The following is a 12,500-nucleotide window of genomic DNA, read 5'->3' as shown; positions in this document are numbered from 1 at the left end:
GCTTGTCAGTTTAAACTGTGCCAGAGATAACGTTAGGCTGTGCAATAGGTAGTTTAGGCTACTTCTGTGTCAAGTCTGGGTCTCGTGTTACATATTTGCCACAGTCTTCTCTGATTTACGTAATCTATTAAAAATACATGATCGAAAAGGGAAAACTAAACTGACCTAGCAGTAGGGGCCTGGCCTACCCTACTAGTTTGTGATAGTGCTTAGCTTTTGCGCTGACAGAGGCCAGTAAATGTTGGTCAACATGTTGTGCTCACCACACGTTTGAAGATACGTTCATTTGGAGTTGTTAAAGCGGATTTAAGGTGACCAATACAATTAGTAACGTAAAAGAAAGTGAAATTGGGGCTGCTGCTGACGAGCTGTCACTTACCACAAACATGGTAGCCTGGATCCTCTGACTTGTGGGCGGGTCTGGTTTTGAGGAGTCGTATTCTCTTATCCATGCCGGTGAAGTACCCGATTTGGTCCCCCCCCCAGTTCGTGTTTCCTTTACGCCACTATACTAAAGTTCTTGCGTTGTGGCTAGGTTACCGTACGTATTCTTAGTACTGAATTGCGTTTTCCGGTTTTCAGCTACGGTAGCCGACTAGAGCTTCTGCAGAAAGACCTATAGGGGAAACACGAACTGGGGGGGAACCAAATCGGGTGCTTCACCGGTTTGTGTTAGAAGCATACATCTGGGGGACTACTCAGAGAAATGATGGCGTTGTGTGTTTGACTACCGCACAGGGAGCAGATAGAGATCTGTGTTGAAGTTCTGGGGCGCATCCTGCAGGCCCAAGATCCCGCTCTCTTGTTTGACGCGAGGAGGTCGGCGCTCGAGAGCGGCCTGCAGCATCCGGACGACAGCGTCAAGATTCTCACTCTCTCACAGGTGCACATAAATAGTATACGCACTATAGATAAACGTATGGATAATTACATACATACACAAGTAAAAAACAGACGAATGAAATGTAAATGTAATATGTTTCCTTAGATGGGTCGGGTGGTGCAGAATGGTGAGGCTCTGACCCAGGTGCTGGCATGTGAGGAAGTCCTGAAGAAAATCATCCAGTGCATAGCTGCTGAGAAGATCTCTGTTGCTAAAGAGGTACAGACAGGAACTGACGCTCAATTCTCTTTTTCACATGTACAGTCACTTACATGCTGAAGCATGTGTACAAATAATATCCATAAGGCATGTATGCCCAATTATTTGTACACACTGTTGCACTTGAACAGCTATGTACGAATAATATCTATAAGGTATGTATGATCAATTTGTATGAACAGACTGTTGCACTTGTATAACGTGTGTGTGTGTGTGTGTGTGTGTGTGTGTGTGTGTGTGTGTGTGTGTGTGTGTGTGTGTGTGTGTGTGTGTGTGTGTGTGTGTGTGTGTGTGTGTGTGTGTGTGTGTGTGTGTGTGTGTGTGTGTGTTAGGCCATCTCTGCTCTGACAAAGCTGGCTCAGTGTAAGCCTGGACTGGACGCTCTGTTCCGTGCTCACCTCAAAGAGCTCAAAGACATCATGGCCGTCAGTGACATCATCCGATACAGAGTCTATGAGGTTGGTCAGCCTCTTTGTTTCCCCAGTCTGTTAATGTACTGTACTCTTCATTACCCAGTGTTTTGACTGTCCTCCTCCCTCTCTCCTCCTCTCTCTCTAGTTAGTGGTGGATGTATCTTCTGTGTCAGCTGTCTCTCTGGGTTACTGCGCCAGCAGTGGTTTCATCTCCCAGCTGCTGGAGGAGATGACTGGTGATGACATCCTGGTCAGGTAACAGCACACAGATACAGACAGACAGACAGACAGACAGACAGACAGACAGACAGACAGACAGACAGACAGACAGACAGACAGACAGACAGACAGACAGACACAACCGTTCAAAAGTTGGGGCCACTTCGAAATTTCCATTCCCCTTTATTATAGACAGAATACCAGCTGAGATCAGTTGCATTGTTCTTTTTTTGTTTTCACATTACATTATGTGCTTATGTAATTGCTAAAGACAATTTTGTATCTTGGCAGCAATTTTCAGATTACATTATGTGTATATATATTATACATATTTATGCATGCAAGTAGCAAGCACAAAATAGCATAAGCTCAATGGAAACAGTACAGATACCCTGGTATGTGAACAATTGTTTTCAAAATGTCTGTTAATTTCTGTCTTCATGTTCACGTTGCCACATCTATACCCCCCCCCCCTCTCTCTCTCTCTCTCAAATTCAAATTCAAATTGAAATTCAAATGAGCTTTATTGGCATGACTTACATTCTCTCTCTCTCTCTCTCAGGGCCACGGCGATAGAGATGGTGACGCGTATGGCCGAGAGCCAGCATGGCCGCCAGTACCTGGCCCAGCAGGGCGCCATGGAGCACATCTCCAACATGATCATCGGCGCCGAGACCGAACCCTTCAGCAGCCTCTACATGCCAGGTCAGACTTATACTGTGTGTGTGTGTGTGTGTATGAGAGAGAGAGAGAGAGAGAGAGAGGTTCATAACTGATGAAAAGCAAAGCAAAAGCTTCTTTATGTGTGCGGTGTGTATGTCAGCATTTGGGTGTTTGAAAGCTGGCATCATGTGAGCTACATTTCTGTGTATTCATGTATTTTAGGGCTGGTCTTTATGTAGGTTTTTGTGTGTGTGTGTGTGTCAGGCCTGGTGAAGTTCTTTGGGAAGCTGGCTCTGCTAGAGGGCCCTCAGCAGGTGTGCGAGTGCTACCCAGCCTTCCTCAGCACCGTGTTCGACATGCTACTGGGACAAGACCCCACACAGACCACCGTCGCCATGGACACCATCGGAGCCCTGGGGGCCACTGTGGAGGGCAAGCAGGTCTTACATAAAACAGGTATGTGCCACCATGGGACCTGAAGAAGGCCAGACAGGCCCGAACGTTCCGAACGCTTGAAATCGCTTGAATAAAGTATCAAGTTAACTTGGAGTGTGCGGCATCTCTCTCTTCAAATAAAAGAGGTATGTGTCAGGAGTGTGAAAAGGTTGACTTGTAATTAAGAATGTGTACAGATCTGTGTTTTTACATGTTTTTTTGGGCAATGCAAGTCAGCTGCAGAATATTGCTATTCACAAGTGTACAATTACATTTTGAACCTGGGTCAAAAATGCTGTGTGTGTCTGTGCAGGTGAGCGGTTCAAAGCCGTGTGGAAAAGAATGAGTAAGATTGCCCAAGATGGGCCAACAGATGTACGGGTGCGCTGCTTGGATGCCATTGGACTCCTCCTCTCACTTCCTGTAAGTGTGTGTGTGTGTGTGTGATCATTTCTGAAGGAACGTGTGTCTATGTGGTAGATGAACTTGGTCTGACCGAAGCGTATTTCTTTACGTTGACCTTGTGCACGACTGTGATGTGTTCCAGGCAGAGGACCAGACGGAAGATCTGTGTGTTCTATCCGAGACATGGTTCTGTGCTATAAGTTCTCAGCCACTGGAAACGTTCCGCAACATCAGCACACAGCCATTCCCTGAGCTGCACTGTGGCGCCCTGCGGGTCTTCACTGTAAGTGTGTCTGTGTGTGTGTGTGAGAAAAAGAGAGAGATAACACACAAGAGTCTACTCTTACTTCCCAAACTCAATCAGCCATAAAATGGATTATTTCTTTGGTTAAGTTTGTTTAGTCTACCATCTAATAGATTTATGGATAGGTGTTCTTTTTGTTCGAAAAAAGTCTGCAGTGTTCCCGTAATCTGAGCGCATGTTCAAAGGAGAGTGCACTTACAAGCTGTATTTCAGCTCTTAAGTGTTTGTTTGTGTGTGAAACTCTTAGGCCATAGCGACTCAGGCTTGGGGCCAGAAGATGATGATTCAAACTCCAGGCTTCCTGGAGTGGATTGTGGACCGGTCGTCAGGGATGACCAAGGAGGCCAAGGATGCCAAGTTTGAGCTGGTCGGGGCGCTGGCAAGCTCGCCCACCACCCAGGAAGTGCTCGGCTCCCACAATGCACTGCGTCTCAGGACGTATCTGAGGGAGGGTCCGTATTATGTCACTGCGGTGTCTGCAGTGTCAACGGAGGGGGCGGAATAAAGCAAACACACACACACACACACACACACACACACACACTAATAATTTCCACTGCTGAATTAATGCTTTTTTTTGTATTTCTGTAATCTTTGTGTTAAATAAATGGTGTGTGTAAAATAAATGGTGTGTGTTAAACTGGCTTATTAAGGTTATCATTTGTCAGTTGTCATGCTGGTAGACTGTAAATTTTACTAACCACTATACCACAAGTGGTTAGCCACTGGAAATGAAACCGCACACGCCACCATCACAAGATTAAATTCATTCTGATGAAAGTGCGCCATCTGTTGGAACTGACAATACTTTATCCTGGTGACAAGTTGTACATGATATCAGGGAACAACAGTTTTTGTTCTTTTGCAATGTCTTTGATTATGAATTTATGGATGATTTAACATTCCTGGCAACAGTTACAGTAAAAGCTCCTTTGCATGACAATTATTAAGTTTTAAACCGTAACTCTGTTCTAATTGCTGAAGACACTGGATAGACTATCCCCTTGTTGTCACCCCATCATTCTTTATCTGGATTAGTGGGAACGAGGACCGAGGAAGGAGGATATATAAAAAGACGAATGAGAGGCACCCTTTGTATCTTTGCATATGAGCTTATGGACGAGCCGTGCTCACAGGGACCTGGGGTGCCTCTCATTATGCCTCCTCGATCCTCGATGCTCGATCCTCGAGGGGCGTTCCCACTGATCTATAACTAACACTGGATAGACTATCCCATTGTTTCCCCCCCATCATTCTTTATGTAGATCAGTGAGGATCGAGGCATCGAGGAGCGAGGGAGGACGTATAAACGCTACATGAAACGCACCCCTGGGGTCAGATCTGTCCTGCGTTCATTTCATCGACAGCCTTCTCGATCAGTCTCTCCTACATATTTCCCATCTCTCTCCACAGCCTATCCAAATATGGGTAAAATGACAACGAAAACCACACATGAACTCCATGAAAACAGGACGTATAGAGAGAGCTGTACAGCATACAGCAAGAGCTGCTGCATTGAATTCAAGTCGCTTCCATTTTCCGTTTCTGTGAATGAAGATTCAAGTCTGGTTTTAGTCTGGTTACTGCTCTATAAAAATTGTTTATTTTTTTTGTATAAACAGACTGTAACAAAAAAACAGTTTCTTCTTCTCGAGCATCAACATCATGCTTAGTATCATTCTTTTAGCTTCAACTTTCCATCAATACACTCGCAGGCACGCGCGCGCACACACACACACACACACACACACACACAAACATATACACACACATAATAGACAAAGACAAAAATACTTGGAGTATAGGCAGAACACCACCACAGTAAAAGTGATGGTTGTACATGTGTTTTAGAGGAATTATAGAAAAGGCTGAATTCATGAAAGACGAACACACACGAAAACAAAAACAGTAACACAGTACTGTCGAGCCATGCCAATATCCCTCTCTCTCTCTCAAATTATATATCTGAACATGTCTCGAGTACAGGTAACTTCTCATAGTCTTTCCTGACTGGTCATGTTAAACGGTGATGGGTACTGAGGATACAGCGGTGTTGGATGCAGCCTATAAAACTAGGCATGCCAAAGACAACGGTGTGATTGAGGAAGGATATACATTACACACATGTGTTTGTGTCTTGAGTGTAAAAACAAAAATCCCTTACATATCCACACGGAGGCTTTTGGAACTCAGAGACTGAGTGATCTTGGTCTGTGTACCACACACACGCGCACACACATACACACACACACACACACACACACGCACACACACACGCACACACAACTGTACTAAGAAAAACACATGCGCTTTGGCACCAGAGAAACCAGGCCAGGCCACACTGACTGTCTGACTGACCCATCCATCTGTCCATTCCATTCTCTCGGATATGACTCCCTCCGCAGCCAAAGCCCGAAATCCCCGACTACACAGAGCGACTTGTAACGGGCGAACGAGCGGTGACTGCTGGGCTGTATGGATGACTCAGAGAGGGTTGGTGGTGGTGTTGGTCGAGGGTGGTCGTTTTTTTAACCCCCCCAGGCGTGCAGCGCGGGGGGGAGAGGGGTGGTGGTGGTGACGGCGGGCGGTCGGTGGCTAGCGCTGGATGTGGCGCAGGAAGGCCTGCACCAGCTGCACCAGAGGCTCCTGGCCCTCGGCGGGGCCCTTGAGGCCGGCGGCGGCCGGCTTGGTCTGGGGCGACGACAGCAGCCCACCAGCCGGAGAGGAGGGGGAGCCCCGGCGGAAGAAACGGGACAGGGAGGAGAAGAGCGTGCTCTGTAGGAGGAGAGAGAGAGGGAGAGAGGGGGAGAGGGGGGGAGAGAGAGGGGGGGAGAGAGAAAGAAAGAAAGAAAGAAAGAGCATCAGCATGTGTAGACGTGTTCCTGATATCCACTGACACAATCACAACCAGTGCGAAGGTTCAGGTAATGCAGGTTCAGGTAATGCAGGTAATGAAGGTTCAGCGAAATCTAATGCTGGAAGCTAGAAGCTAGAATCTTTCTCGAGTTTGTTTTACATTTTACATGTCGTTCTGAGAACAAAAAGATGAACAGATAGCATGCAAAGCACACTTCATCAGTTTCCAAACAGGATCATCAGAAGTTCTTGCAATTTGTCCCTCTTTTTTTTTTAACCATACTGAACCACAATGACTGGACTAAAACAGGTGTGTGTGTCAGCTGAGATAAAGTGCGGTGGTGGTTGGTTGGTGCTTGTACCAGTTCAGAGCTGAGCTCCTGCTTGAGGCGCTGCTTGTCCCTGGGTGGCACAGCCGAGTCCTTCAGACAGCGCACGGCCTGAGAGATGAGCACACACACGCTGTTCTCCATCGTGAACATCAGCAGGGACCTGCGGGAGAGACAGACAGAGAGAGAGAGAGAGAGAGAGAGAGAGAGTTAGGTCCAATGTGGCTCTTTAGGGAGAGGGGATTTTCTCCTTTCTGGCCTCGGTGTGTGTGTGTGTGTGTGTGTGTGTGTGTGGGTGTGTGTGTCTTACTTAAGGGCTTGGGTTTCCTCCGTGGAGACTGCTGATGCTGGCTCCTTCTTCTTCTCCACCTATGCACAGATCCAGAAATAATTATGCATGTCTGCTCAAGCTCCATGGTGTGTGTGTGTGTGTGTGTGTGTGTGTGTGTGTGTGTGTGTGTGTGTGTGTCTGCGTACCTCTCCCAGCATGTTGAGAGCCACGTTGATGGAGGCCAACAGGGTTCCAAAGGAAGGTGCGGAGTCGGAGTCCAACGCCGGGGAGAAACTCAACACGAACAGAGTCCTGTACTCCGCCAGGTCCATGCACTACACACACACACACACATAATCATTATCAACAACATCATCTCCTCCAGAGAGAGAGAGAGAGAGTGACAGATGGAGGAGAGAGAGAGAGAGAGAGAGGGAGGGGAAATTAGAGAGTCCTGCACTCTGCTAGGTCCATGCACTACACACACACACACACCAAGACACAATCATTATCTCCTCCATTTCAAGGTTAAACAGCTGTGTGTGTGCTTATTCCTGATCTTGCTGTGCATGTTCCTGATTCTACAATTGTTAATATTAGTATGTGTGTTTGTGTGTACTTGAACATTTAAATTGTACCCTATGAGAATATCATTGCCTAGCTGAGAGAGAGAGAAAGAGAGAGAAAGATAGAGATAGAGAGAGAAAGTGTGTATGTGTGTGTATATGTGTGTATATGTGTGTGTGTGTGTGTGTGTGTGTGTACCTGGTCGAGGAGGATCTGGCAGCAGTCGGGGGTGAAGTGCTGCAGCGTGTTGAGGGTCTTGCTGAGGATCTTGAGCAGGCTGCACTGCACCGCCTGCACGGCCTTCTGCTCCAGCTCCTCGCGCTCGTCCGCCGTCGCCGAGCCCTTGGAGGCGGCCGGCCCTGCGCGCTGAGCCCGCGCCACGGGCAGAGGACCCGGGGGAAGAGCCTCGCCGTTCTTAGCCTGGACACGGATGACACGGAGCAGGAAATAAGCGACCCAGAATTTAATCAGACAGCGAATATCACACAGCCATCGGGAATTACAGCATAGGGCAGAGACCAGTGTTGTGTCCTACCAAGCTCGATAGGTGGGTTAGCGTAGCCTGGGTGTTCCCATCATGCCTTGCGCGGTGATTTCATTCACACTGCTAAGGCAGTCTAGAAACTACCGCCCTAATTTTTTGCCTGAGATAAGGGACCAATCTCAGAACAGGGGGGAAAAGCAAGACGATGATGAGCTATGCACAGACGCATTTTGATAAGACATTAGTGGCGCCCAATGAACGGATCTGGATCTTTTTTCAAATACGAGAAAATGAATGTCTGGTTGCCAGACCATGTCTCATTTGAGAAATGTTAGGCGCTAGCCAGGCTAGGGTTAGCGAGGTATGTTGCGCTCAAAGCCATGGTATGCGGTCATACAAAAGTGGATCTGTTTTAGCGTCACTGTATCGCCATGGTGTCTTATGCTGCCAACCAAACCTGGTCGGGAGCAGGTTATGTGCTAAGTTATAGCTCAAATCGTAAAAAAAACTACCGTCCTCTGACCAATCCTACTGACTACTGACCAATCAATTATCTTGAAAAACGAAGTTCTCTCACGTGTGAGATTCTGTCATACATCTTACAGGTGCAGCTGCGCCTCTGCAAACAATTTTGATCTCGTAGGAGCATTTAACAGTGTAACGCGTGCCAATGTTCCACTACAATGCACGTGAATACCATAAAATATTTGATGACTATCGATTTTTTTGATGTTATAGGTTAGATACTAAAAATGACCACCCTAGATTATGTTATCGCTCATAAATGCAAAAGTAGTCATGTTTTAATATAGGCGGTCTTGTGCATTTCTACGTTTCACGTTTCACTGATAGTTCCGGTCCTTGATTATGATTGGCTGAATCACGTTTGATGCCGGTGTAAAATCCAACACAAACATACACCTTCACAATCCGCTTGTGTGTCGTGCCTTACAACGCCCCTAGCTGTTCTAAAATCTGTGCAAACGGCGGCCTCTCAGGGCTTATTAAATTTCTGTTTTCATCCGGACTGTTCCGAGCAGAATCAGTATTTTAATGTTTCTGGTTTTGTGTTCCACCTTAGAATTACTGTTCTCAAACTGGTTAGAACCAAATAAAAAAACGGTTAATAATGTGCCATGGCAATATTAGGATGGCATTAAAATGTATAGCCGATCTATTTTGCATACAAACGTATTGGTTTCAGGGTCAAACAAAAATTCTGCCGCATTGGATTTCCTTGATGCTTTCCTATCTAAACGCCACAGTTAATGCTGGCTAATCATTCAAATCAAAGCTTCAGTTCCTGAACATAAAAAAATAAAGTCTCTGGTTTGTTTTTGTTCCTAGCAACCCATCAGTTGTTTGTCTTTAGTTTGCATTCCATGAAAAGGTTCAAAGCTTTCGATGGCAGAGCTGAGCTCAAAAGGGACGGATTGTTGTGAACTGTCAATCATTCATTTTGTGTTGCGTGTGTGCACACACAGGTGTCCTAGTGTGTGTGTGTGTGTGAGAGAGAGAGAGTGTGTGTGTATATATGTGTATGTACTGTACATGTATGTATGTATGTATGTCTCATGTGGTGTGATCAAGTTCTCATACCTGGAGGTAGTGCTGCAGCATCTTCTTGCTATGTAGGAGGTATGTACATGTCTGACACAGGTAACACAGATTCACCTGCAGACAAGCACACACACAACGAGAGGGTGAAGGGTCAAATCAAACATCTCTGACTGTCGTCAAAAGCGGTGGAAAGACTCAGGAGAGAATGTGTATTCAGGAATGCATGTGTGTGTGTGTGTGTGTGTGTGTGTGTACCTGGATGTCCCTGAGCAGCTGGGGCAGGTGAAACTGCCACTCTTTGGTGAAGACAGAGAGCTGCAGCAGGAAGCCCACGGTGTGGTCGGCCTCGTCTAGACACGCCAGGGACTGCACCGTCCGCACTGCGTTTAGACACTACAAACACACACACACACACACACACACACACACACACACACAATATTTACACTTACAGAACATGTCCTGTCACATCTCAGGGGCTAAGAAGATAATGAATAAATACTGCAGATAGACACAGACACACATATTTTTACATGTATGCCATAAACCTGTTCATATGACTAATGTAATATTATTTGTTGTGCTTACAAACACACACACACACACACACACACACACACACACACACACACACACGTCCGTACCTGTAGAATGCGTTCCTGGTGCACCCCTACAAAGTCGAGGGCCTCGTTGATGAAGCTGTAGCGGAGCGTCTTGAGCAGAGACTCCATCAGACACACACACAGCCTGTAGACGCCGGGCCAGCACGGGGCATCCTGGGCGCGCCGTGAGAACGCCTGCAAGAGAGAATGACCGCTCCTTCAGTGCCTACCCACAACAGGCTTTACCAAGAGAGAATGACCGCTCCTTCAGTGCCTACCCACAACAGGCTTTACCAAGAGAGAATGACCGCTCCTTCAGTGCCTACCCACAACAGGCTTTACCAAGAGAGAATGACCGCTCCTTCAGTGCCAACCGACAACAGGCTTTACCAAAGGTCTTTATGAGTGGCAAGTCTATCAACAGAATTACCATAATTTCCCAACTATTAGCCACGGCTTGTACACTGATTCAGCTATATTTCTTCAGCTATGAAGTTGCAGTAATACACTGGGACAATTAAATTTAGTATTAATATGGTTTTGTTTCTTTTAACTTGCCTAAAACACTGCCCTGCGACTTATACACAATGCGGCTTATACATTGCTGGAAATTGCTGTAACTCATATCAAAGTGATCTTCACCATCAGCTCCAGTCTAACTCCTTTAGTATATGGGCAGTGCTGGGCTCTTAATATCCAATTTCAGGAGAAGGATCAATCAAACTGTTTCCAAAGATATTTCCCTTACATAAATGTCTTTTATGTGTGCATCTGTGTGTGTATGTGTGTGTGTGTGTGTGTGTGTCTGTGTGTGTGTGTGTGTGTGTGTGTGTGTACCTGAGACGATCCGTTGGTTGGTCCCTCATACACGCTGAGCAGAGGCAGGCAGATGCTCTGCAGAACTCCGGCTCCTGCAACTGCTGCTGCCCCCTGCAGGACAAAGGAACAAAACGCACGTCAGCATTTCCACACAGTCATTTCCCACATGCTTTTCATCAAGGTGAGTGGGAGTGCAACACAAGTGAGAGTTCAGTTGGTGTGTGTAAATGCAATATTGACTGTGTGTGTGTGTAAGTGCAATATAAGTGAGTGTGTGTGTAAGTGCAATATACTGTAAGTGAGTGTGTGTGTAAGTACAGGAAGAAAGAGAGAGTGAGAGAGCGAGAGAGAGCGTGAGTGAGCGAGCGTGTGTTTGTGTCTGTGTCTGTCTGCGCGTGTGTGTGTCTGTCTGTCTGTGTGTGCACGTGTGTGTGTGTGTGTGTGTGTCTGTCTGTCTGTCTGCATGTGTGTGTGTGTGCGCGTGTGTCTCCACACCTGCGGGGTCCTGGCGAGCGTGAGCAGCAGGTGCAGGGCGCTCTCGGTGAAGTAGAGGTTCTTGTTGGAGCGCAGGCTGAGCTCCAGGGCGCTGAGCACCGACGGAAGCACCGGAAGCTTCCGCACCACCAGCAGCCACTGCTCCCCGTCCGCGTCCGCCAGACACAGCTCCTTACACAGGTGCAGCGCCAACACACACACCTGACGGAGGGAGGGAGGGGCACAGAAAGCGAAACTAATTGAAAAGACAGCAGGAACACACTTAAAGGCCCTTCACACCAAGAACGATAACTATAACGATAACTATAAACAAATATCACTCTCGTTAATATGAATGGACAACGATCACACATAAACTATAACGATAAAGACATGAAGAACGATATCGTTGTGGATCACTTTCAGAACGATAAAAAGCTAACAGAGCAATCAGAACCCATCACATTTTAGCCATCACATTCAGCAACACAAGGAGAGCCTTATCGTTGTGAACGCTTTTATCCTTATGGCTATAGTTATCATTTTAGCTATTCTTGGTGTGAACGGCCCTTTATCCTTCACAGGGCTTCCCTCACTTATTCCAAATACCCAACAGATCTTGTGCCAAACGGCATCATCATGTTGGCATTTAGATTCGGCTCTGAGGTCATGTCCCTGGTTGTCAGAACTTATATTGTGATGTTCTGACAGCAAACCTACTTAGTTGACCACAGTGGCCAAACTCTGGATTCTTCCACAGAGCTGTGCTGGTTTCCAAGACCACAAAAGGCCCGGTGACCTAATGTCGTTATTAAAGTTGAAAAGTGTCTCTGGTCCTTGATGGCTCTGCCAGTGCACACACAGTGTGTGACTCGTCGTGACGCGATGTTTTTAAAGTTAAAACGGTGACTCGGACACCAGACCACGCTTGAAGGCTTCGCCAGCGCGGTGCTACAGGGCTAGAGCATCGGAGACGACCGCAGCTGTGGAAACAATA

The 12,500-nt window shown here is 46.8% G+C and overlaps 2 protein-coding genes across 2 annotated transcripts in view; one reads left to right on the top strand and one right to left on the bottom strand.

Moving 5' to 3' along the window:
• The window catches only part of psmd5 (proteasome 26S subunit, non-ATPase 5), a 4,464-nt gene extending 278 nt beyond the window's left edge, over positions 1-4,186 (top strand). Inside the window, exons 2-10 of the mRNA XM_062554013.1 lie at positions 739-883; positions 989-1,102; positions 1,435-1,560; positions 1,661-1,770; positions 2,297-2,439; positions 2,662-2,853; positions 3,146-3,255; positions 3,380-3,520; positions 3,789-4,186. Coding sequence (XP_062409997.1) covers positions 739-883; positions 989-1,102; positions 1,435-1,560; positions 1,661-1,770; positions 2,297-2,439; positions 2,662-2,853; positions 3,146-3,255; positions 3,380-3,520; positions 3,789-4,046 — 1,339 coding nt within the window. The 3' untranslated portion in view covers positions 4,047-4,186. The remainder of the gene's footprint in view (positions 1-738; positions 884-988; positions 1,103-1,434; positions 1,561-1,660; positions 1,771-2,296; positions 2,440-2,661; positions 2,854-3,145; positions 3,256-3,379; positions 3,521-3,788) is intronic.
• A 935-nt stretch (positions 4,187-5,121) lies between these two features.
• The window catches only part of nup188 (nucleoporin 188), a 23,353-nt gene continuing 15,974 nt past the window's right edge, over positions 5,122-12,500 (bottom strand). The window contains exons 35-44 of the mRNA XM_062554012.1: positions 11,525-11,725; positions 11,048-11,140; positions 10,253-10,405; positions 9,864-10,001; positions 9,648-9,722; positions 7,763-7,984; positions 7,204-7,332; positions 7,037-7,095; positions 6,760-6,889; positions 5,122-6,316 (exon numbers count right to left, since the gene is read on the bottom strand). Of these exons, the coding sequence (XP_062409996.1) occupies positions 6,137-6,316; positions 6,760-6,889; positions 7,037-7,095; positions 7,204-7,332; positions 7,763-7,984; positions 9,648-9,722; positions 9,864-10,001; positions 10,253-10,405; positions 11,048-11,140; positions 11,525-11,725 (1,380 nt within the window). The 3' untranslated portion in view covers positions 5,122-6,136. The remainder of the gene's footprint in view (positions 6,317-6,759; positions 6,890-7,036; positions 7,096-7,203; positions 7,333-7,762; positions 7,985-9,647; positions 9,723-9,863; positions 10,002-10,252; positions 10,406-11,047; positions 11,141-11,524; positions 11,726-12,500) is intronic.

This window comes from Sardina pilchardus, chromosome 14, assembly GCF_963854185.1.
Source record: "Sardina pilchardus chromosome 14, fSarPil1.1, whole genome shotgun sequence".
NCBI lineage: Eukaryota > Metazoa > Chordata > Actinopteri > Clupeiformes > Clupeidae > Sardina > Sardina pilchardus.
Note: the sequence above shows the minus strand (reverse complement) of the source record. Positions and strands in the feature narration are given on the sequence as shown.